The 27,908-nt window shown below is 36.0% G+C and overlaps 1 protein-coding gene across 1 annotated transcript in view; it reads left to right on the forward strand.

Moving 5' to 3' along the window:
- Positions 1 to 11,031: 11,031 nt before the first annotated feature.
- LOC127442761 (hepatocyte nuclear factor 6-like) overlaps positions 11,032 to 27,908 on the forward strand; it is a 44,817-nt gene continuing 27,940 nt past the window's right edge. The window contains exon 1 of the mRNA XM_051700930.1: positions 11,032 to 12,067. Within this exon, the coding sequence (XP_051556890.1) occupies positions 11,032 to 12,067 (1,036 nt within the window). The remainder of the gene's footprint in view (positions 12,068 to 27,908) is intronic.

Raw genomic sequence — 27,908 nt, forward strand, 5'->3', positions numbered from 1 at the left:
CTCTACCCTCCCTAGCAACCGGGCCAATTTGGTTGCTTAGGAGACCTAGCTGGAGTCACTCAGCACACCCTGGATTCGAACTCACGACTCCAGGGGTGATACTCAGCTTCAATGCTCGCTGAGCTACCCAGGCCCCCCTGTGATAGGCCTACTTTAATGGAGATTTTTCTCCTTTTTAGAGCATGAAAATGTAAATCACCATCCACTTTCCTTATATGGAAAACAGAAGCTCAGATATTCTGGTAAACATCTCCATTTGTGTTTCATGGAGAAAAGAAAATTTGGGGTTTGGAACAAAATGAGGGCAAATATGAAGAACTTTCCCCCCTAACTGAACAAGGAGCCTTTTGTTTACAATGTATCAGAGAAAGACATTCTGAGTGAATTCCTCCACCAATAAATTTTAAATGGACTCAGCTCACCCACAGGTGCCCATCTCTCACCAGCTCCCACTCTCCTCTGCCATCTGCTCCCATTGGCCAGTTGCTCTCCACTGATGTTTGATGAAAGCCTCTGATTGGTTTAAAACACTCCACAGGCCGGTCATTCAGGTTTTATCAGCTGATATTAGAAGATCAATTAATCCCTGTGGTGAACGGCAGCAGTAATTGTGTTCTGGGTGTGATTACGTTTAGCTTGTTTCTGTCAAGACGAGATAAGACCAGCACATCACTCCTCACACTGAACGACCCGGTCCGACCCGATCAAATCACCCTTGAGCCCTCACTGGACACTGGGTGACCCCTCGAGAGGCCTTCAGCTAGTGGAAGAGATTTTAGCATTCACCTGGACACAGCGATGTCTCGCAGAGGTCATTGGAAAGCAAAAATCTTTGAGCTCTTGGCTTGGAAAGAGATGAAGAAGCTAAAGGACTTAAAAGATTTTGTATAAACAGTACATGTGAATTAGAAAAACTTAGGTTTAGAGTTAATGAGGAGAGGTGTAAACATTCGCTCTGATAATGGCTTAATTACGAATTTTTTAATTAATTATTAAATGCAAGAGGAAATCTGAAAAATAGGTTGCTCTTTCATTTTCAGGATACTTAACGGAGCTCTCATTTATGTTTCAGTTAAGTATCAACTTTGTCTTGAATGTTTTTTGTAAAATCCCTTAGTACAAATAAAAATAGACACAAATGAGTCCATTGTTGACATACAGTACGAGTATATACGAGCTATAAAATAAATGTGGATGGCATATCTCAGATCATTTGCTCTTGGAAGAATTTGATGAGAAATGGTTAAGTTCATATTGAAATCTCTGACTTTTGATTGCAGACTTTGGTATCTTGGCAAAATCCCCCCTAAAATAACTGGCTAAACTTAATTCAATCATGGACAGAGGTTCCACATTTTTTAAATGAGTTTTCTTAAATTAAAATTACCATGTAATTCAAACTTGAATACTGTAACTAGAGGAAACCTAACTGAATCAAGTAAACCCAAGAGAATTCAACTGAAATTAAACTCTTTTATTGATATTCTAGAAGCTCCACTCTTCACCATGATGGTAATCTCCAAAACTACAAATGACCAGAAATCTTTCTAAATCTCAACATAAAGAAAAACATTAAACATTAACAAGTTTCCCCTTTATATTCATCTTGCACAAAGACACATAAAAACATTTCATTTTAACATTTACTTTCCCTGTCGAGTCCCATTGCAAATCATGCTGGGAACTAGAAATCCTCTGTCCAGTTCAGTTTACCAAATAAAACATATTCATGTTGTCCCAATGCAAATGTCTTAAAGGGAAAGTTCATGCAAAAATGAAAATTCAGTCATTGTTTATTCACCCCTGTGTTGTTATAACCCTATATGACTTTCTTTCATTTTCTGAACACAAAGGGAGAAATTGTGAATGAATGTTGTGCTCAGTGATGTCATACAATGGCAGTTTATGGTGACCACCTCTTCAAGCTTCAAAAGAACACAAAAGTATAATTCAGAAGTCTAATAAATTATTCATGAGACTCATGATTGTTATGAAAGCATATGATAAGATCTGATGAGAAACAAACTGAAATCTAATGTATTATTTAGTGAGAATGTTCACTGACCGTTGATCTCCTGTGTGCATTCATGATAGGACACGAGAGCAACAGTTCACGCAGCCCCCTCATGACATTGGGGTTTTCAAGAGAAAACTCGTTTATCTAAAAACAGGTCGTCCACAGTGATAGTGACAACAGAACACAAGACAACTGCACACAAAACACAAAATAGAGAACAGAACTTACTAAACATGTATGAAGAGTTTGTAGTCCAAGAATTTATGCATTTCTATGCCCAGCCTTATTTTTTTGAATGGAGTATTCGGAAATCAAACAGAAACATAGAGGAGGCTACAGGATGCCACAGTCACACCGTGTCCTAAACTGACGGCAAACGACACAGGATAAAAGGTATATTTCCTATGTTAATCAGAGTTTTTGTCCTAACCAGCAGTGACGAGTGACGGTATATTCTAACGATCGCTTGTTTTCTATTTTCAGCATCAAGCGTGTAACTATAAAAAAAATAAGGCTGGGTATAGAAATGCATCAATTTGCGCACAGGAGATCAACGGTCAGTGAACATTTTCATTAAATAATACATTCGATTTTGGTTTGTTTTCCACCAACTTTTCCAAAAAAAGTCTGGAGAATAGCTGGGATGATGGTGTTGAAAGCCGAACTGAAGTCCACAAAAAGGGTCCTTGCAAGGGTCCCCTCATGGGGGATGCCATTTTAGAATCACATGACCAGCTGAATTCTACTCGCTCATTAATCTCATTGATTAAAGTAATCATGGCTGACTGTGAATACTAAACTTCTACAATGGCATCTGAAATGGAAAACTATTGATTTTAAATGATACTGCATTCATGCCACTAGGTGTCAGTGTAAGTCCAAGATGACACTAACAAAAAAGTTACTGAGTGCACCTTTAATGTATTTTTACACCTGTATTAATGAGTGGTCAAAAGATGTAAAGATCTACATATCCATTAACCCTTTAATGCTGCCTGTATCAATATTGGTACACTATTTTCTAAAACTTGTGCATCATTAACATAATCACAATTTTGCTGAAAATCCTGTTGTCTGCAATATACTAGATATCTGTTTCCGGGCAATTCTTGATGGAAAAATATTTTTTTAATTTTTCAAAAATGTCCGCTTTTGTATTGCATGCTCTTGTTTTGTTTTTTTTTATGTGAGATCTTTGCTGATTTTAATAAAGTAAAAGTGACAGTAATGATTATTTTGTTACTTGTATTTTAAAATGAGTATTTGCTGAATATAAGCAACTTGTGCTTGATTAAAATTTTGTATATTATTTTATTGAAAAACCGCCTTTGAAATCCATGTATTAAATATGATACAACAGACTTTTGAGGAATATCTCTCAATCTCCATTACATTACATTCATGCCCACCACAAAAATGATCACAGAGCTTTGAAAATTCTGACATTTCTGTGTATTTTCATTTATGTAGCCTGCTCTGTCATTATAAAGATCTCATTATTTTACATTACAAGCTATTATGATGTCATCTTACCATAAGTTCCTGAGACCCAGCGATAAAAGTTTTACAATTTCCCTTTTTTAAATGTCAATATAGTGTTTAGTGCATAAAATACATATGAAAATTAGTTTATTGAAAAAAGAATATTTTGTTAACTTTGTATTTGATGTGCTGAATTGTTCTGTGATACATTTCAATCCATATTTATAGAGCAAGGAGAGGAAGTTGTCATGGCCAAACTCTCAAACATTTGGGATCTCTGAAAAGCCCAGAGAGTCCTCTGATAATACCCCAAGATTTACCACTGTAGCATGTATGGGCTAAGAGAAACTTGAATCACTGGACCTCAGGAGGATAATGACCTTTAAAGCCAATTGTTTCAAAAATGATACATTGAAAATTTTAGAAAGAAATTTCCATTTCTTTTTATAGTTCGTCTAATGGTACTAAAACAGTTTAATGTAAAAAATAAATAAATAAATAAAATCTGACAATTCTTTCAGGCTTTACAGGGTTCAAATTAATCATAGTTCTTTCAGTCCTGAATATATGGTTACATTCTTGATTGTTAAACACATCACTTTTTTCACTCATTTCAGCATAAACAGTACATGCAAAAAGATGCTGCTCTATTTGCACACAAGTCAAACTAGGCCAGAGCTTCTCATTTCATCCTTTCGTTCATTTATTCATTTACATAGAGATTACATATTTCTGTCTTAATAAATTCACACTCTGCCCCGTCAACGAGAGGAAAACAAAAAATACCATTCCTCTGTTGGAGAAAAAGAGAAAGAGGGAGAATAGAGGGAATATTGTTGTGTGTTGAAAACAGATCAGACAGTGTGCTATTAAAGAGCTGACTGCAAGAAAGATCAATATTCATTCTCAATATGCTTCGCACAGCCATAACACAATGTGTGTGTTTGCACGTGTGGGCATTTTCATATGTAGCCTATATCTGTGCATACAAGTTATGTGAGCAAATAAAAGGAAGCATGTCAAATACATGTCATTGTTTGGGAACATTTGCATCTTTTATGCATATTGTGTATATATTGTATTAAAAAGAAAACATTGTGTTAAATATGCATGTTCGTGGCAATATAAACAACAACAAAAATTCAAATTCTAAGGCAATTTCCAACCTTGAGTTATATAGTCAAATAGCTATTGTATTCAACCATTATATATATATATATATATGTTTTTTTTTCAAATGGAAAATTGTCCATTCTCTCTCTCTCTCTGAATTGATTGACTATTCCTTCTCAATCCATCTCTCAGTCTGTTTCTTAGCAACAAGCATGCCAATGAATTTAATGGCTGAGATATTTTAATATTTATACATTTTTACAAAAGATGCTTTAGAAGCTTTATAGGTGCTGTTCAGGGAGAATCTGTTGGATAGCATGCTATATGTCATAATTTGCAGGGGGAAAATGCTTTAGGATCTGTCTGATAAATCATCATTCCTGGTGTCATCAACAGATGTTTGTCAGATATCACACTATTAAAGATAATGTATGCATGAACAACTGTACATGCAGCCTTTGGACTGCATTCATACATATTATGACAATAACAAAACGGATTAAAAATGTCAATACCTTCAAGTATTTCATGACTTCTGATTCAGTGTAAGATCATAAAGTGGGCCTATATTTACTGATACAGTAAATTATAATAGTACAAGCATTTGAATGTATATGACTCAGCTCCTGCAGGTAAACTATGATAGTTAAATTACTAAATGACACATCCAGAATCTTCTTTAGGTCTGAAGTTACAGCATCATGCTGTCTTCATTGTGGTATAATTTCTTGTTTGATAACAACCCTATTTGCAAGATAAAATTAAGCACAGGTTACCTGCAGTGAAAAAATGTGGAAACGATATTATAGCTTACTTGATGAATTATTATACATTATTAAAATAATATATTATACATTTTTATTAATTAACATTCTTAACTTGAAAAAAAAACTTGTAATATTTAGTTAAAAATTTAGTCAATAATAATAATAATAATAATAATAATAATAATAATAATAATATATATAATTGTTATTATTTTTAATAATAATATTGATTATTGTTATAGAATTATTATTATTAATAATAATAACTCGTAATATTTAGATAAACATTTAGTCAATAATAATAATAACAACTAATAATAATAATAATAATAATATATAATTGTTATTATTTTTAATAATAATAGTGATTATTATATTATTATTATTATTATTATTATTAATAATAATAATAATTATTATTACGATTATTATTATTATTATATTAATAATAATAATTATTATAATTATTATAATAATTATTATTATTATTATTATTATTATTATTATTATTATTATTTATTGCTAATTCTAATGACATTTTCACCATTAATGCTACTCTGAACAATTATAGGCCTGCTTGTACTCCACTTGAATGTTCTCCCAAAAATATTCCAATGGCAATTTTATTATTTTGGCTGTCTTTAAATCTTTAATGGAATATTTATAAATGGTACAATAAAGAATATTTTTGCTGTAGGCTTAAGAAAGCACAAGACGTTATAAAGATTTTACAGCGTATCCAATAAATGTTCAATTTTAACATGGTTATGAAACAAATAAATAAATTATTTAATATTAATAACAGATAGTATGTGTATAGGTTTTTCTTTTGATGATCTATAAAATAATCACTTGACTTCTCTGAGGGTTTTTATAAGTATTGAAATCACTCATAAATAATCAAATGTATACACTGCATATGTTTATAAGCGTTAAAACATCAATGTTAATGACGATCAGTATCGTGACAGATGCTCTCAACGCAACTATCACAGTATGTTTTTCAGTAAAACGCGGAACATTATACCCGTTTTCTAGTATGCATTCATGTCGATAAGGCTTCATCTTATTTCGTGTTCCAATAGGTTCATTTGCTGCGTAAGCCCCAAAATCTGTGTATTTCCATTGACCTAAAGGCTATTGATTTCCGATCGTATCGATACCGGAGAGCGCAGTTCTTCATCTCCATCACATCACTCACACTTTCTAATCACAGAACATCTCAAAAACACGGACATCTGCAGACCTGATCAAATGTTTCCTGTCTGACAAAGACAAAAGTTTAACGCGAGGGCCCCAAAAATATCAACTTTTTAAAAAAAGGCAGCTCGTCCCAGACAGTTTCCAATTAATATCCGACTGTGAAACATTGATTGAATGAGCTGAAATGTGAATTAATTATGCTTTCAGAAACTGAGACGAAAGAGTAATTCATCAAAACTTGTGCGAAGATTTGCCCCAGAGATAAACATTTAAACAGGCAATAACTCATCTTTTGTCTTTTCCTGCAATTTACGCCTTTTAAGACCTTATCGCTTTTTTTTTACATTTTCAAACTCAAAATATTTTCCAGTATCAATGCCAAAACTTGTTGCACCTTTAATTCTAAAATGTGATTTAAATGACGTCTGACCTATTAATGGGGATTATTATAAAATCGATAAAATAAGCATCAATCGATAATAATAATCATTCAAATTAAATCGAACTTTCATGATTAATTTTGCCTAAATATCAACAACTTTTCCATGCACAGATAACATGTCAAATGTGTAAAAAAATGATATCTAGAAAGATTGTGAAAGCCGTTTTCTGTTTATTCAGGCGCAGTCGTGTCGATGTTCACCTCATTCACACAAATAACGCAGTCTTTTATCATATAATATTACACAAAGTTCCCATCAAACAAATCTTTCATAAAATATCTTTGAGAACTGAAGATTTCTAACTATTGTTTATGAGCTGTAGGAGATTGGTATGCAGCGACTTTACTGTTTAAAACAATTATTTGTTGTTGTTTCACTTTATTTAATTAAACATTGGACATTTAAGAAAATCAAGACATTAAAAATATCTCGTGTTGATCACAAATCACTGTAAATGCTGAGGCACGTTTTTCAAAGAAAACAAACTTGAGAATTAATGGTTATTGATGCTTTCTTGCATTTTACACACAGAACAGGTTTAATATATATATATATACATATATATGGATAAACAGTTGTTGTGTTTCTCCTTGCTACATCCTTTTACCGAGTGTCTCAACTTTTCATTGTTTTGACCATATACAGATAATAAACCAATAATATAGTTACCTACTGAGTAATAACATATAAAGCAACTAAAATGCATGCAGACTCACAAGTCAACGTGAAACATTAAATGCAATGAATAAACCAAAATAACTGACCACCACAACAGACAGACAGACTTTAGACATCTGAAGATGACAATACACGTTATGCACATTATACTCGAATGTTATAGAAATTTGGGTGGATATCACTACGAAAATAGCTCTTTCCCCCCCCCCCCTCCCCTAGAAACTGTAAATACATGCCTCATAAGATCAGAAGTCCTCTAATGATTGTTCTCACAATAGCTATAGCAGAAGCTCATAATGATAGCACGACTTAATACACGAATGATTGCTCATATGCAACAACAGCATTCATATATCTCTTTTAACAAGTGAAGTTTTCCACACTTATGATGATAAAGGCCTCTGTTAAAGGTTTTGAAATTCAGTCATTTTCCTTGGCAATTTGCATGACTATTTTGATTTCATTTTCCATAAAAGAACAATTACAGACTTTCCCTTTCTCTTAAGAACACTCACGCTACTCTTAGTGTAACTGAAGGTGAATTAAAGGCGAGCCCTCGTGCACATCCATCACGCCGGTGGTCAGGCAGCCGATACTGAAGCTCCCGAGCCGCTGTGCCGCCTGGAGTTCACCGATTCACTCATGACTCGAGAACCGTAATTTATTTCCGATAGAAGTGCTCATCAATAGAGGGACATTAAAGCGAGGAGACACAGAGCTCATTTGTGTAAGCTCTAAAGTGTGGCCATTACTTCTCCAGACCTACACAACATCTACAGGCCTCTCTGAAAGTGTGTTTTAAAAACTGCAAGAAGTAAAAAACGCACTTTAGCCATAAACGCTAAAAACGGCGATAATAATTTAATGGAAACAATAATTGTTCATAATAAAACAAATAATTACAAAAATAATATTTTATATATATATATATATATATATATATATATATATATATATATATATATATATATATATATATATATAAAATATTTTATTTAATTTATTATATTTAATATTTATAAATAGCAGCAGTTACATTGTTTAATTATAATATATAAAAATAACGAATCATAATTAAAATATAATAATTTTAAGTAATTAAATAAGTACTAGCAGATGCAGAAAAAGTAGGCTATTTGTGACTTCCAAAACATTACAGTATGGCATCTCACCAAAAGAACTAAAAGAGAGTTTAAATAAATATTATTTATATTATTATTGTTGTTAAAATAGTGAAAAAAAAGCCTTCCACGGTTTGTAACACAAAACACCTGTGTTTGTGACAAGGTTAATTCGTATAGCCTATATTTACACAATTTGAACGATGCAATATTATTTATTATTTTTTACACATAAGGTTTTGCACAAAATTTGACATCATTAAAGAAGATACCTGAGGTTTTACCCCGGCCGGGATCGGCGGCTCGCCAAAGCTGCTCCTTCTCTTTCTCTGCACCAAAACTTTCTGATCTACGCGGCCTCCCTCACTCCGAGTCAAAAAACATAATTAATCAGTGTCAATCAATATATTGATCAGATTTATCAATGACCACCTCAAAGGAAATACATGCTTTTCGTGCCAGCACACCAGCAAAGCTCAACACTGTTACTCCACATAGCCATCGTATTAGTTGAAACAGCATCATTTAATAAGTCACATTAGTTTTATTTATTTTCTTTTCTTTTCTTTTTTTTGTGTTTTTTTTTTTTTTACAATACTGTCAGAAAATAGTGTCTTAACACCCTCAGTGAGCAAGTCGACAGTGACTATGGGTTTCCCCCCATTCCCATCTTTATTTATTTTTTTACCCTGCTTCATGGAATTGGGACAAAATAGACCCAATTTTATATAAAATCTATTGGAAATAAAAATATATGCATCTGTTTGGCTGTGCACTGCCAATCCTTTTATTTCTGTGTTCTTTTTTCTTTCATTTTTATTCATTTGAATACGATTTTACTCTTGCTCTTTATTCCTATTTTTATTCCTTGTTCTAAAGTGATTTAAAATTGACAAGATAACTGTATTTTATTTGTCTTTAGCATCTCTGTGTAAAGCTATTTCAATTACCATTGTGAATGAAATGTGCTCTATAAACTTGCCATGCCAAAATAAAAAACTAGAACAATAAAAACTTATTTAGGAAAGAGGGCATAATCTTTAGGTTATTATTCTGCGTAGGCTAATATATGTGGATCTTTCCGATCTTAGTTCATTATCAAAATAATATTTCAGAATAATAATAAAAACAATATTACATATGGGCCTATACTGTAGTACTGTAGTGATAAACATGGGTTACCACAAGTTAATGGGTTAATATGCCATATATATTTTTTAAATATATATATATATATATATTACCTATGATATATTTGGTCATAGATATTCATCTTTCCGTAGTTAATTATCAAAATAATTTCATATATTTAATAATAATAATAATAATAATAATAATAATAACTATTATTATTATATAGCAAACAATATTCGCCGAAGGAGTAAGGCTCTCTTGCATAGTTATAAAAAGATAAATCAATAAGCCATGTATTTATTGCATAAATATAATTTTAAGACATATTTGGTTATTTATATTATAATATTTTCGTAGTAACTTATCAAAATAAATGCATATATTTCATAATAATAATATATAGACTATTCAGGCCTATGTTTAAAGTGATATACATATAAATCAATATGCCATATGTGCATAAATATTATTTAAAGACATAGACATTAATCTTTTCGCAGTTATCAAAATAATTGTGTATATTTAATAATAATAATAATAATAATATAAAAAACAATATTCGCAGGAGCATGCTATATAGGCCTATAGTAAAAAAACAACAACATATAAATCGATATGCCATATATTTCTGTTGTATTTTCGGGGATTCGTTTAGCTGTTTTTCAATCTATGCATTATTGGCCGGCGTCGACTCATGCATGTTGGACACACACCAGTGCATGAAATAGGTGAGACTTCAGCACCATGGCCAGCGCGCGTCACGTGCGTCAGATGCGCGCTCTCCTTCAAAGACAGATGCGCGTCCAGGCTCTCAGTAGAAGCGCTGTTGTACAGCGAATGAGCCACACAAGCGCACTGAGCAGTCTGTGTGAACAGGCGTGATTTAACAGGACAAAGGCTTTCGCGCATCATGTTGGACTGACTGCAGACTCTTCCAAATCGATGGATTGGTTTTGAAATCGTTTTTTGAGAAAATAAGTATTTTTCTGGAGGTTTAAGCACAGGAGAGTGTGTGTGTGTGTGTGTGAGAGAGAGAGAGAGAGGGCGGTGGGAGGCGATAATCACGTTCAACGATGGAACTCACAATGGAAAACATTGGAAACATGCACGGCGTGTCGCACTCGCAAGCGGGCGACTTGATGAATTCCTCGCACGGCAGACCTGTGTCGGCGTCGCACCGGAACTTGTTATCGCACGGGCGCTCGGCGATGGTGTCCAGCATGGCTTCGATTCTGGAGGGCGCCGGTGAGTACCGGAGCGACCCCGGGCTGTCTGGTCACCTACATCCTGCCATGACCATGTGCGAGTCTGGCATGAGTCTGTCCAACACGTACACCACACTCACGCCGCTCCAGCACCTGCCACCCATCTCTGCGGTCTCCGACAAGTTCCAACATCCCCACCCGCACCCGCACCCGCACCCGCATCACCACGCCGCGCACCAGCGACTCTCCTCCGGCAACGTCAGCGGCAGTTTTACGCTCATGCGGGACGACCGCGGCCTGGCCTCCATGGGCAACTTATACGGCCACTACCCCAAAGAGATGTCCGGGATGGGTCAGCCGCTCTCCCCGCTCTCCAACGGCCTCGGATCTCTGCACAATTCCCAACAAGCGCTGTCAGCGTACGGGCCCGGTGCGCATCTCCCCAACGACAAGATGCTCTCCCAGGGAGGCTTCGAGTCCCATGCGGCGATGCTGTCGCGGAGCGAGGAGCATCTCGCTCGGAGTTTAGGAGGCCACGGGCACGGCATGATCTCCAATCTGAATGGCATGCACCCTCACAGCCACCTGCACTCGCAGGCAAACGGGTCCATGCTGGGCGATCGAGAGAGGCACGGCGCCGGGCCCGGACAGAGTTCGGGGCAGGTGGAGGAGATCAACACCAAAGAGGTGGCCCAGAGGATCACGGCCGAGCTGAAGCGGTACAGCATACCTCAAGCCATTTTCGCCCAGAGGATCTTGTGTCGGTCCCAAGGAACACTATCTGACCTCCTGCGCAACCCGAAGCCCTGGAGTAAACTCAAGTCCGGCCGGGAGACATTCAGGAGGATGTGGAAATGGTTACAAGAACCCGAATTTCAGAGGATGTCTGCGTTAAGGCTTGCAGGTAAGTCAATATTGCCCTCACATCTTTAAGTATGAGCAAATGTACTCTGGTGTGGAATTAAAAACACCAGAAAAGGCATTTGGAATCGCCATTAGTGGCATATTTGCCATCAATATCACAGCATAATTATTGTCACTCTGCAGTCAGAGAGAATAAGAGAAAAGCTTACATATTCACAATGCAAATCTCAAATGAAACAATAAGATATTATGACATAAACTATCCGACGAATGCTTTAAGAGTCACCAAGCACTGATGCGCCCTGAAGCACAAACTGTGTGTAATGAGAGGAAAAACAACTGTAAGGAAAAATACACATTAGTAGGCTATGTTTAAGTGTAAAACTAATAATAAGAAGAAAGATTGACCGATATACATTTCTGCAATGGCGTTTCTGTAACAGCAAATTGCGCTTTTTTTTTTTTTTCGGGAACACAAAAGAGGGCTTCTTCAGGTTAAGATATAACATAAAATAATTTAGACTCCCCCCTTTTTTTCTTAAAAAAAAAAAAAGAAGCAGCACAAATGTGTGTTCCAGTGAGACACTTACAATGGAAGTCAATGGGATCAATAATCTGTAAACATTAAAATACTCACTGTTTCAAAAGTATACACACAAGACATAAACAATATGTGTGTTAACATGATTTTACTGTGATAAAATCACTTACTAACCTTGTCTGTGTAACGTTATATCCTATTTTACAATTGTGTTGCAATGATGACGTAACGCCATAAACCCTGTAATCCGGATAAACAACTTTACAGCTCAAATAATCCACAAGTTTTAACAGAAGAATTAATGTAAGTGCTGTTATACAATTATAAGCTTCACATTTTGGCTTTTAAACCCTCCAAAAATTGATCCCATTGACTTCCATTGTAAGTGCCTCGATTTTTGCTTTTTTGTTTTTAAAGAAAAAGAGGGACGAGTCCAAATTAATTCTTTTTTTTAGTCAACATTATTCCACAGATGCTGTCGACTTGGTCTTAACTTGTACTGAACCCCGAATATTCCTTTAAGAGTTCAATTTAAAACCATATCGACCTACAAAACACTCTTTGCTGAAATTGTTCTGTACACCTGCACTTTAAAAACAGGGTTCTTTATGACGCTACAAAAGGGTCGAATATTGTTACAAGCCAAAAATCGGGCCTTCGGGTGCGATTTAGAGCCGTTTTTCTTGAGATTTGAGCATCAGCTGTGTATAAATTGCATGCTGGAAAACAAAAGGCATTTGTTAAACAAAAAGAAAGACTAATACGAAATTGCATATTTAAGTAAAATTGATTAGGGCCTAGAAACATGTGCCAAGCCAACATGGAATTGTGGTGTAAACGTTTTGTCGACTAAATGGAGCATTGTTTTATTGTTTGCCGAAATGGTTCTTTGTGACGTGGATTACGGTTCTTTACACCTGCGCTTACAACACGGTTCATATAAAAACCCGAAAAGTGTTCTGCAATTGCTACAAGCCAAAGTTCCCTAATTCTGTGCGATTTAGGTCATTTTTTCTTCAGAGTGGCACCGTGGTTTTAAAGAGTGTGGATGTGTTGTAGACTGGATGACCATTAAACATTTAAGGAACGATTTGCTGTCAGAGGCTGATAAGGGGATAGAGCAACGACAGATGGGAGATCAGTGCGCGCAGGTTTTGTGTTTTGCCTCGTCCTGTGGGTGCATTTGATACCCCGCGAGTCTCTGTAGGGTTCAGAGTGCCGGAGTGTGCGCGGTGAGCGCGCGTTAGGGAGCGTGACCTCCACCTGATCGATAGCGCAGATTTCCAGCGTCCCTTTTAAATGGAGCGCACCGATCAATGCTCGATCCGACACTGAGAGGCAGCTAACCACACTGACGTTTAATTTGACTCGCTTTGTTTTAACACCCTCATTATGCTCTCATTTCCATGCATGTGTGACGCGGGCTGCTTTTGCATGTGTCCGATGTTTTTACGCATTCACTGGGGAAGCACATTTTGTAATTGATTAAAGAGTTACGTTGATTGAAACGTTCCAAGCAAATTGTACAAATATTTGGTAAATAAATAAATCAGTACCATATTTGTAAAGACATCAAATGCTAAAGTGAATCAGACCCTTAAAAATGATTTTCAGTAATGCATCCCAATACAGAAAGTTTAATGCAGTCTTAAAAGAGAGAGTGAATTCAGGTAAATTGAGGTAATTGTTTTAAGGTTATATCAGGGTAGATGTTTTGAATAATGCATCTGCACAGTCACTGTAATAGAATGCATAATATACAACATTCTCTAAATGCATAATGCTCTAGTGTCTCTGGTTTATAACAGTATATACTCTATATACAGTACAATACATATTTAGTGTATATATAGTATATTATAGCCCTATAATAAAGGTCAAATGGTAGAACAGTTGTCCAGACAGTTTCTATTCTGTATTGCTAATACCAAATTGTATTAACTATAAAGGAAGTAACGATGGTATTGTAAGGGAAACAATGGTATTTTTTCGTAAGGGAACAAAACTAGTCTGACAATTATGATTGCCAGTGTGTTTGTTAGTGTCAACGTAATTACAAATAAATAATTACTGTAATCTAATTACTTATTATCACAAAAAGCAGTGTAAAACCTTACATTTCAAATTCTTCATCTATTTCTAAAATAATATTTATATAGAATACATTTAAAACATCAATTTCATTAACATAGTGTGCTCCCTAACGAGTCAATGAACAAGGAGGAAATATAGACATTAGTTTGAATTTGTTCCACGGAAAACAATGTAGTAAACCCTCCTATGGTATTGAAAAAGGGCACCTCCCTTTGGTATTCACGGTCATTTTTGACCGGAAGGGTTAGATGTGTAACCCCCTTTTTTTTGATGATGATAATGATACCATTTCATCTTCCTTGAAGTGAGAACAATAAAATTATGCATTTCTTTTGGGATTTTATTTACATGTACATTTCTAAATTTTTACCATTCATTTGCATATGCAAATAAGCAATTTAACAAAATCAGAACCTACACTTCTATAAGTTGAAACATGAAGAAAATATGAGAATGTGACATAAATTGGAGGCAGATTGAAAACCATGTCATGTCATTAACAGCCAGTAGATGACTGTAGACACATACTGTGTAGTCTGATGGCTTATTGTAACCTAATTTTATATTTTATCACAAGATATGCATTTGGATATTTATTTAGACATTATCAAACTATTATTTGTCAAAGTTCAGCATTTTAAAATGAATTTGAAGTGTCAGTTTTTGCAGTTAATGTCATTATGCTTGCAATCAAACCTGACCATGGTGTTACAAAGAGAAGACACAGAATAAGCATTTACCAATGATTTATTTCTAACATAAAAATGTAATTACTCAAAGTAAATGCATAATAATATCAAGAAAATTAACATCAAGAAACTGCTTTTTGTTCTGCGTTGTGTGTGTGTTATTGTCTCACCACTTCATTTCTGAGTGTGTGTGTTTAGCATTGTGACTGATTTATTGGTTCTTTTATAAATGTAAAAAAAGCTCTGTGTTATAGTCTCACCAGTCCACTTGTGTGTGTGTGTAAGTGTGTGTGTGTGTGAGTGGGTGTGTATGTTTTGCACTGAGGATGTTTTAGAGTCTCACCCTGTAATTTCTGTCAGTTTTTTCTGCATTGTGGCTGATTTATTGATTGTATTTGACAGATAAAATTTTTTTTAGTCTTTCCTATTAATTTTCAATGGTTGGTCAATTCTGACTGTGAATACCAAAGGTGTTTTTCTTTTTTTTTTGTATGTTTAGATGGCAAATGTAGGAAAAGTCACAAAGTCTCGTACTGCTCAGATAAATGAAACCATTTTTATTAAATGTGGAAAATGTATTTTGGTCAAAAGTGACCAAATACCATAGGAGGGTTAAAGCATACAAATGGAAGTGTTTACATCCAAAAATATCTGCAATGTATTCACACACCCTTCCAAAAATCTGCCTACACAAAAACACAGGTTAAAAAAAAGAAAGAATGTTGTGTAAAATGGGAAAATAATAACCAAATGAAAGCAAAAACAAAGCCATCCTGTGGTACGGTTACAGCTGTGAAATACTCAGCCTTCTCTTTTCATCACACTGATATTCCAAATTTATTAGTATCCAAATCAATAGGAATGCTCCTTTTAGCTTTTGGGGGTTGTGTGGCTTCAGGCCCCTGAGACAGCAAAAGAGCCCATGTGTGGTTAGAGAGGGCAGCATTAGTGACCTGCGAGAGGACACATGTCCAATCTGTGTGCATTTGAATGTCTAATGGATCATTTGGCAACTGTGATTAATTGCTCCTCAGCACAATTAAGACATCCTCTCTCTCTCTCTCTCTCTCTCTCTTAGAGGTTATTCTGACTAACAGACTGAATGTCAGTGTTCAGATAAACATCAATGTTAGTCATCTTTCACTCTAGTAAAATTCAATTCTTTTGTGTGTGTGTTTTTTTCACACAGGCTGTTTATGTAAACACTGACTCTGTCGTCATTTGATTTTCTTAGTCCTGAACACCTAAACACCCTTATCACAAATACAAAATGAGACCTTATAAATATCTCCATTTGATGCCAAGAACTCCCAAATTTGATGATCCGCTTGTGAGGGACCCCCTGTGTGATAAAAGTAGTAAACATGATATTATAAAGACTTCTTGTTTGCAAAATTAAATAATTGGTTTTATATTGTCATTGTAAGAAATTATTAAAATATCATCTGGAAAATATTGACTTATTAAGTTGGCAGTGTATCTTTCTTATGCTGGAGTAATGTTAGATTGTCACGATTACCCTGGTGACCAATAGGGGTCGCCATGTATAGTTTCCCTGCCTGTCTTGTGTGTTGATTATGGGCTTTGTAGTTCTTGTCATTGTCTTTTGTTTCATTGGTTCTTGTGATTATTAGTCCCAGGTGTTGCTTGTTTCCTCATTTGCCCCTTGTGTTTAATCCCTTGGTTTTCCTGTGTTCTTTGTCAGTTGTTACCATTCATGGATGTAATGGTTTGTTCTGTTTTCATGTTTTAGTTTCCTGTGTTTATTTTCTTGAGCTTTTATTAAATAAGCCTGCATTTAGATCCTCTTTCTCTCAACTCCTTTCTGCAAAGGTTACGTAGTTGTATAAACCTGAAGAAAAAAACATTTTCAATTCGGTTTAATTAAAAAAATAATATAATAAAAAATATTTTATTTTAAATATTTGTATTTATTGTGAAAAGCGCTACAGTATTTATTTTTTGTAAAAGTACACAATTACAAATATTGTTTTCAAAGCAGCTTTACAGAGAATATTGAATTACAACCCTTATTTCTTACAAATACGTTTTTCATAATATTTGAAATTATATGGCAATTAATTTTTTTTTATTTCTTACTATGGCTGTCAATGCAATAAAATAATATTGATTAAGCTAATGATTTCAGAATGAAATGGTAAAAAGGTCAAATAAGGTCAACAATTTTACACTTTTTTTAAAAAACATTTTTGCGGACCCCCTGGGGGTCCCTAGACCCCAATTTTTTTCTAGAGTTTCAGAAGAGAGCTCAACAATGTCTCAAACTGTAATCAGATTTGCCGAGATTCAAAAGTCTCATATAAACTCAAACAAGTTCCCAAGATCAAATAATCTGGGCTATGATATCCACATTAAAGGAATATTCCGGGTTCAATACAAGTTCAGCTCAATCGACAGCATTTGTGGCATAATGCTGATTACCACAAAAATTCATTTTGACTCGTCCCTCCTTTTCTTTAGCATTCATAAGCTTCACATTTCTGCCTTTAAATCCTCCAAAAATGGACCCCCATTCACTTCCATTTCACTTCACTTCCAGGAGGGACGAGTCGAAATGTATGTTTGTGGTAATCAATATTATGCCACAAACGCTGTTGATTGAGCTGAACTTGTATTGAACCCGGAATATTCCTTTAATTAAATATATCTTTATACTCTTACTGTATGTCAACAATTAAAAGCTGATAACACAATGAAACATTTCTGAGAACGCTTTTAAAGGGATAGTTCACCCAAAAAGTTTAATTCTCTCATCATTTACTCACCCTCATGCCATCCCAGATGTGTATGACTTTCTTTCTTCTTTTAGAAGTATATTTCAGCTCTGTAGATCCATACAATATGAGTCAACAGGGTCCAAAAACTTTGAAACTCAAAAAGCACATAAAGTCAGCATAAAAGTAATCCATATGACTCCAGTGGTTCAATCCATGTCTTCAGAAGCGATATGATAGGTGTGGGTGAGAAACAAACAAATTTAAAATCAGTATCAAATCGTATTTTGTGGTAATATTTATGAGCCTTAGAATAAAATATTAGAAAAATATCAGATGATAAGAGGGAATTCATAATGAAGGAATTTTTGCCCTACATTTAGCATTTCGGGGGGATTTGGTCACTTTCAGTGGCATTTTTCCCATTCATTTCTGAACCCGGTGTCCATTCACTCAGCACCTTAATTGCTAATTAAAATATACTGTATATTAAATTCCAAGACGACACAAATTTTGACCTATTGTTTAATTTAAATGCTATTTATCTATCTAGACATCGGCTAAATAGGTCAGAAAAAGAAGCAACTGAGAGATTAACTCTTCCATTACATATTTTTTATTATAATTTACTGTTTGTGTGCCAATGAAGTCAGTACCAATGGAGAATAGCCAGACTGGTTTGAGCTGACAGAAAGTCTACGGTAACTCAGATAACCTCACTGTACACTTGTGGTGAGAAGAATATCATCTCTGAATGCACAACATATCAAACCTTGAGGCAGATGGGCTACAACAGCAGAAGACCACGTTGGGTTCCACTTCTGTCAGCCAAGAACAGAAAGCTGAGGCTGCAGTGGGGCTACCATCTGTGTACCTCAGCAGAAATCCAGATTTGTCAGACCAGGCAATGTTTATCCAGTCGTCTACTGTCCAGTTTTGGTGAGCCTGTGCAGCCTCAGTTTCCTGTTCTAAGCTAACAGTAGTCAAACCCAATGTGGTCTCCTGCTGTTGTAGCCCATCCGCCTCAGTGTTCGACGTGTTGTATGTTCAAAAATGCTTTTCTGCATATCACTGTTGTAACGCGTGTTTATTTGAGTTACTGTCACCTTCCTGTCAGCTTGGACCAGTCTGGCCATTCTCCTCTGATCTCTGTCATCAACACGCCGTTTTCGTCCACAGAACTGCCGCTCGTTGGATGTTTTTTGTTTTTCGCACCATTCTCTTTACACTCTAGAGACTGTTACGCATGAAAATCCCAGGGCCCAGTTGTTCTAAAAGTTTCATCTGGAACAGAATGATCTGGATTTGGAAATCCCATGTTTTGCTATCCAGTATCAGGTAATCCATCTTACTTTTGTGCCGGTTTTGCAAAGCAACATTGGATTGGATCAGTGTAACAAAGTTCATTAGAAAGGAGGAGGCGAGAACCGGCTTGACAATATAAATAATCTTTCAATAAAACAAAAAAACACAAACATAAACACATGCAGGGCAGCTGCCTGTAACTCTCTCTCTCTCTCGAACTGCCACCTCTGGTCACCTTTATCCCTCTCCAGGGCTTGATTAGCCTGATTAGGTGTGCAGCATCACGACCCGGCCCCGCCCTCCTCTCTGCCAGACTCCTCCCTCCTTTCCTTCAGGCTGGGTTGGTTCCAGCCCCACCTGCTGGCAGGTCATCAACGCCTCTTCAGACCTAGGAGGGTGACAAGGGAAGGGAAAAAACAACAACAACAAAAAAACGAGAGGGAAAGGCCAACACGGATCGATAGTGGGAGAGAGAGAGAGGAGAGGTAGAGAAAAAAAACCTAACTTGCCGGTTCTCTGATGCGCCGTAGCCTGGTCCTCGATCACTCCTCCACCCTCTAGTGGATGACAGCCACGCCTCCCTAGGCAGATCGGAGGCAGTCCTCCAGCCCCTGGGGGACGGAATGCCCCGCCGCGTTTTCGGTGGATGGTAGGGGTCTCCCTCGCCCCTGGCAGCAGTTCTTCCGCTCCAGGCGGTCGGCCAGGAGCCCCTCCCGCTCGTGGTTGGCAGTCCTCTCTTAGCGGCAGGTAGGGGTCACCTCCTCCCCTCGCGGTTGGCGGCCGTTCCTCCGCTCTCATGCGGCCGGGCTCCTCCGTCCCCCGGCGGATGGCTGCGGTTGCTCCGTTGGGGTGGATGGTAGTGGCGATGACTCTACTATGGCGCATCCCTCCTCCACACCAGTGTAACAAAGTTCAATGGAAAGGAGGAGGCGAGAACCGGCTTGACAATATAAATAATCTTTCAATAAAACAAAAAGACACAAACATAAACACATGCAGGGTAGCTGCCCGTAACTCTCTCTCTCTCGAACCGCCGCCTCCGGTCGCTTTTATCCCTCTCCAGGGCTTGATTAGCTTGATTAGGGGTCGGGTGTGCAACATCACGACCCGGTCCCGCCCTCCTTCCTGCCACAATCACTCTGATCCAAATACAAACTTTTCAAGATTACCAAATCCGGATTACCAGTGCTCTAAATGGGACTACATATCACAATGTAGACTACTAGCTATGTAAAAGACAACAGGTAGACTAGCCAGTGTGGGGTCACTTTAAGTGTTTTTTTTTTTTTTTTTTTTTTTTGAAGAGACAGAAAACAGCACAATAAAACTACACAAAGTTTCCCTTCCATTTTCAATTTCTTTTAAACAGTCAGACTCCTCATCTGACCAACTACAAATAAATAAAAACAAACAAATATACATTACTCACAAATACATTGTGGATATTTTAAATCATAAAAAGGCTAAATGTCCCTCTCTGTGATAACATGTACGATGCACCTGAGCCTCCGGTGTTCTCTCAGAATGAGGGACTGACTGGACTTGCAATACGGGATGCAGTTGTTAGAAACTACTTTTGACTGGACAAAAAATAAATAAATATATATATATATATATATATATATATATATATATATATATATATATATATATATTTACTTTACTGTACTGAAAGGCTTAATAGGTAACCTAATGTCTACTTTATCTACTTTATCACTGTAACGAAATATAAATAAATGTATATATACTACATGATACAAATGTTGTATTATTTGACCAATTTTAAAGTTTTATTACATTTTGTTCCTGAAATCCACCTAAATCCACCCTTCTGCTGGGATCAGGATAATCTGGATTTTTTGGGTCAAAGGTATCCCAATCCTACTAAAAAGTTTTGAACAACACATACTGAATGTTTGATCCAGATCAAAACGATTTCAGAATCCTTTTTTTTTCTTTTGAACAACCCATTTTCAAGATTTGATCCAATTCGATAGCTGAAATCCTATCAGATTACTTCTGAACAACTGGGCCCTTGAGATCAGCAATTACAGAAATACTCAAACCAGCCCGTCTGGTACCAACAATCATGCCACGGTCCAAATCACTGAGATCACATTTTTTCCTCATTCTGATGGTTGATGTGAACATTAACTGAAGCTCCTGACCCATATCTGCATGATTTTATGCACTGCTGCCACATGATTGGCTGAATAGATAATCACATGAATAAGTAGATGTACAGGTGTACTTAATAAAGTGGCCGGTGAGTGTGTGTGTGTATATATATATATATATATTCTGTATATACAACAAAATATATAACAAAATTCCATCAAATTGAATTGAGTAATCTTTAACAATATAAAATAAAAATAAATAATATGTTTTGTTTTATTTATTTAATGTTGTAAAAAATTACACAATTCAATTCATGGAATTTTGTTATGACATTTAAATTCATAAATCGTAAAAATAGGCAAAAATATTTTTTTTTGAGTGCAGTAATTTGAGAATACAAAATGCAAAGTAAGTATAAAAGCATTTCATTCACGCCAGTGTTTCCTACAGAATTCTGCTTTTGTAGCGGGAATATTTATAAATGATTTGGGGTTTTTTCTCATTAAAATATCACAAAAAACAGATAACAGATGTGTATATTTAACTATCCGCTGTCATATGAACAACAGTTATAATGACTGATTTAAAGGTGCTGTAAGCGATTTTAGCCATTTTACTTCCACTAGACTGAGCCGTTTTATTAGCCACGCCCCCATTTCCAAAACTCCACACTCCAAAGATACCAAATGAACTTTATTGAGACAGATATTGAGCAGAAACGTTTTTTTTTTTTTTCATGGAAAGATGTGCAAAAAATGTCCTACTCCCTGAAAGATATTAATGAAATAAGTGTCCTGATATATGTCACCAGTCTCTGTGACAGCACTAGACTCTGTAAACAGCGGTCAATGACGCTTTCGACCTGTCAATAATTTTTCCATTCTCATAGTATTGTAGTTGCAAATATTGAGTCATAATGTCATTTTAATGCCATGTTGTTCATAACAGTTGTCAGTTGAGGGCGCTGTTTTTCTGCTGTTGTTTTTAACAACCGTTTCTGCTGGACTACTTGCACTGAGCCTCATGACGTACTTCTGCTTTGAAATAGTGCGGCCTGCTAGTTTCTGGTTAAATGTGTTTACATGCGCTGTTCCCCGAGCGCCACTTAAAATGAGTGTTTGAAAGAGTATTTTAAAGTACGGATCTTTTCAGAGATAGGAGAAGAAATATTCTGAACATTACTGTGTACAGATTTTTTTTCTTTTCTCCCCATTTCTCCCCAATATGGAATGCCCAATTCCCAATGCGCTCTAAGTCCTCGTGGTGGCGCGGTTACTCGCCTCAATCCGGGTGGCGGAGGACGAATCTCAGTTGCCTCCGCGTCTGAGACCGTCAATCCGCGCATCTTATCATGTGCTTGTTGAGCGTGTTACCGCGGAGACGTAGTGCTTGTGGAGGCTTCACGCTATTCCCCGCAGCATCCACACACAACTCGCCACGCACCCCACTGAGAGCGAGAACCCCTAATCGCGACCACGAGGAGGTTACCCCATGTGACTCTACCCTTCCTAGCAACCGGGCCAATTTGGTTGCTTAGGAGACCTGGCTGGAGTCACTCAGCACACCCTGGATTCGAACTCGCGACTCCAGGTGTGTTAGTCAGTGTCAATACTCGCTGAGATACCCAGGCCCCCCGTGTACAGCTTTTTCAAAATTCAGTGGAAGAACAGTTTTCAGTGCTTTAATTCAGCCCGAGCCGATCTGAGAAAACAATGGCTGGTATTATGGAGGCAAATCAGTAGCAAAACTCAAGAGCTTGCATATTTGGATTTGAGAACTTGTACAATAAATATTTCCTCGTAAATTTGAAGTTGTATGTTGCAATCTGCACTCACAGACAATAATTCAAAGCTTGTGTTCTGAATTCACAATTGCAGACAAGTAGTCACAAATGTGTAAAATGACATTCACATAAATATAACTGCAGAAACAAACTTGCATTACACATTAACTTTTGTACTTTAACTCATTTTCGCAGTACAACCACAAATCGGCATTTACAACCTCTCAAATCTGGCACTGCAACTTTAAATCTTCCCACCTTGACTTTTGCAACTAGTTTTGCAAAAAACTTGTAGCAAAACTCACTTGTGTAAAATCCTGATGCGAGAGAGCACAGTGTGTGGTGGGGTAGGGTGCAATGAAGTCTTTCATTGGTTGATGCCTAGCCAATGAAATGGGATGTTTTTGTACGTGATGCCATCACGCCACAGCGCCATCCCACGCCTGTTTATAATGGCAAAGTGAAGGAGTTTCTTTACTGAGTAAAACCTGTAATAAAAAAAGTATTTGTCAACTACTACACTCATGAAATTCTATTTCCCCAAGAGGAAAATTCTTCTGGAACTCTAACATTAATAACAAATTGGAGGAAAGCATGGTTGTTACCTTATAAATAATGCATGACTAATAAGATCAAAGAAGTACATTTTAAAATCTTGCACAAAATGTATCCTTGTAACCTACTTGTATCTAAGTATTCTGATGTAAATGACTCATGTACCTTTTGTGGGAACAATAGTGAAAGTCTTGATCATATGTTTTTCTTTTGTGATCTTGTCCCTGCTTTTTGGCATGATCTGAGTCTCCATTGTTTTTCCCAGTTAAAGTTAAAATATGATTTTTGTGTCAAAGACATTATATTTTATTTTGAAAATGAAAACATCTCTGGAAAACACTGTCAATTTTTTTAATTCTAGTTTCGAAATGTATTATGCATAAACAGAAATTTCTTTAAAAACAACCTCTATTTTCAGAATTCATGCTGGAAATCAAGTGCTTAATAAATGTTACGAGATATATTAGCGATAAAAAAATTATTTATTTAATTGCTTGTTATGATGAGACCTTTCCTGCCTCCTGATTGATGTGAATGTTATTTTTTTCCTCCTTTTTATTGATGTAAATTATTTTGCTACAAATATGCAAGTCTGCATTGATAATTGCACTTTTTCATTGTAATTTTTCTTTTTTTTTTCTTAAAAAAAAAAAAGAAGAAAAAAATGTTTGGAAGGGCAAAGCAGAGTGATGGAGTGATCTAACAATCTGAGGGTACGTTTTTTAATAATTCATTAAATAGTATTAAAAAAAGTTAGTAAAACTCCCACACTTATCAATACAATTCCTTCACTGACATACTAACGTATATTATTGAAGAAGACCACTTTCCACTCGACAATGTAAAGTAACAGGTATCAAAGTATTGTACAGGTAGCTGTCCATTAGTGTGAAGTCTAAATAACCAACATTCATTATTCTTTTAGCTGAAGCAAGTTCACTAATGATGATCAGTAATTAAGGGAAAATAAACCACGACCAGGTGACCAGGGCCCCAACGCGAAGCGGTCTTTTATTATCACACTGAATGAGGTTTATTTTAAGATAATGACCGGCTGACTGATTATGAGTTATAACGTTTGAAATATATATATGTAGTGTGATTAAATATATTTTAGCGCAGTTATTTATTTAATTTGACAATACATCTGCTTCATTCAGTGATTTTTAAAGCATGTTCAGAGTAAGATAACAGCTAATGTATTTATAAATGTCATTATCATTCTTCTCAACTGGTATGAAATATCATCAAAGAATGAAACGCATGTTAATGAGACGGCCGGACTGCTGCAGGTAATACATGTTTGATTTATTATTCAGGAGCTGAGTGTAGCTACATTTAGAAAGGAAAAAATATGTTTAGAGGCAAATTTCAGCAAATTATAAAATTGAGATGTCACGTTAGCACCAGAAATATGATTTATTGATTTAATCAACTGACAGCCCTAAAAAAAGAAATAATGCACCTTCCCATGAATAAATCTCTGCACTAGGCACACCAAACCAGAGATTATAAGCAGAGGTGGGCCACTTCTATTAAAATGAATGGGAGAAATGGGAACGCCCAATGGCAGCCAACCACAGGGGTCAGGAATTGGTTGGTTAGCAGATCCCTATTAGCCTCTGTTGGTAGATGCTGGAACTACAAAACCTGATGGCAAAAGGCATGTTTCTCCGTAGACAGCCATTCAAAAGTAACCGTGTTTTATGATGAAATAATAAATAAAAAAAAAAACAATTCCAATCTAAATTATTTCATTACATTACAGTACATCTTCATCTGGTGACGGTTTGTTTTTGAATAGCTCTTAAAAGCGTGAAATTGATTTATATTTTTTCCTATCTTTTCCCATTGACGAGTGATCAGTCACGTGACATCCGACCCCGGAACTGTGTGCCCATGAGCAAAGATGGCAGCCTCCATTTCACTCGCTTCCTGGGAACCCTGCACTCGCTGAGCACAGTCAGAGAAGAATGGGAATGCTAACGGATAGCTCTCTCCAGGTAGCTTATAGCTTCATACAGCTCAATCATTGGATGTAGAAAGGAAGACCTGCCTTACAGGTGCAAGAGCCAATCACCTTTTAGATACAGACATCACCTGTCAATCAACTCTAGAACGCGCATGCACATTAGCTATACAAGACGGGAAAGTTGTGTTTTTTAGTGTAATCTAAGGTAAAGACGCACAACTTATGATACCAGTATTGTCAGATTTTACTGCTGATCTTATATATGTTCTTTGATCGTAATCTTGACCAACCGAGATTTCGGTCTTTCCCCATTCAAGTAGATAGGAGCTGCACTGGCATGACTGGAAATATCCTCCCGAGAGCGTTCCGAAGATGACCGACAGTGGACTGACTTGCTAGAAAAACTTTGGTTGAATGCTAAAACCAGAAACGCCTGAGCCGCACTTCTTAAAACGCGGAAGCAGTTGTGCAAGTTGTCCATAAAGCTCATTTGGAATGCAGGGTTCTGGAAAGGGGGCGTGGCTAATCCAACGGCTCAGCCTGTAGGAATTCTAGAATGGCTAAAATCGCTTAAAGCACCTTTAATTGCTTAATTTTGAGTTGGACATGACTGAAATTGATTAAGTACTGTAAGTGAGTCCGATGTTAGTTCAGTAACAACTTGGACTGATTCAGTGAGTTCATTAAAACTGATACCTCTGATACCTCATGAGTTGGTGGGTCGTTTGGAGTGATTCATTTAAAGAACTGGCTCATAAAAGTCATTTGTTTGTGAATCAAAACAGTCCCCGAATCATAAAGAGGTGAGATGGTATTTTATAAGCTACAGGTTCAGATCATAAAACCGGTATTACGAGTGCAAAGATATCGATGCACTGAAGGCTTCAGTAAATCCATCTTGAGCTGTGAAAGCAGCACTTCAGTATAAGCCTCTAACAGAGCATCTTTCAGACACTAAGAGGGAATTTTGTCCGAATAAGAGGCTGTTTTATAACAAGTGAAATGTGAGGATTGTCCTGTTAAGCTCTGAGCTTATGTAAAGTGTTCGAGAGAGACTGCAGGAGATTGTAAAAGACACTTGTGTAATCCACGGAAAACTGAACTGAGACATACTTTAAACGTCTAAATATAAAGAATTCTATGAAGATAAGTCTGTATATATAATGCATTATAAAAGGCATTCATAATGCCTTTCAATACACATTTAAGAGCATTTTATATATTCTAAATTTGAAACACACTTATGTATACAATATTTACTTCTTTATAGTCCTATTATTATTAGATATTATAATACCTATTTATGCAATTCACATCTTTAACCCTCCTATGGTATTGAAAAATGGCACCTTCCTTTGGTATTCGCGGTCATTTTTGACCGGAAGGGTCAGATGTGGAACCCTTTTTTTTGATGATGATAATGATACCATTTCTTCTTCCCTGAAGTAAGAACAATAAAATTATGCATTTCTTTTGGGATTTTATGCTATTTTGATTTTATTTGCATGTACATTTCTACATTTTACCAAATATTTTTTGTAAGTTGAAACATGAAGAAAATATGAGAATGTGACATAAATTGGAGGCATCTGGTGAACAAAATATAAATAACATGACTTGAACACCATGTCATGCCAGTAACAGCCAGTAGATGACTGTAGACACATACTGTGTAGTCTGATGACTTGTTGTAACCTAATTTGACATTTTATCACAAGATATGCATTTGGATATTTATTTAGACATTATCAAACTATTATTTGTCAAAATTTAGCATTTTAAAATGGATTTGAAGTGTCAGTTTTTGCAGTTAATGTCATTATGTTTGCAATCAAACCTGACCATGGTGTTACAAAGAGAAGATACAGAATAAATATTTTTCAACCAATAATTTATTTCAAATGTAAAAATGTAATAACTCAAAATAAATGCATAATAATGTCAAGAAAATGAACATCAAGAAACAGAAATGAACTGCAAAATTCTGAAATTCAATTAGAGTATAAAACAGAAGAATCAGAGTAAACATTTTGCAACTTCCTGCAATTTCAAACTTTATACAGTAAAATTTTATTTTACAAACAAG

Source organism: Myxocyprinus asiaticus, chromosome 6 (genome assembly GCF_019703515.2).
Source record: "Myxocyprinus asiaticus isolate MX2 ecotype Aquarium Trade chromosome 6, UBuf_Myxa_2, whole genome shotgun sequence".
NCBI classification, from domain to species: Eukaryota; Metazoa; Chordata; class Actinopteri; order Cypriniformes; family Catostomidae; genus Myxocyprinus; species Myxocyprinus asiaticus.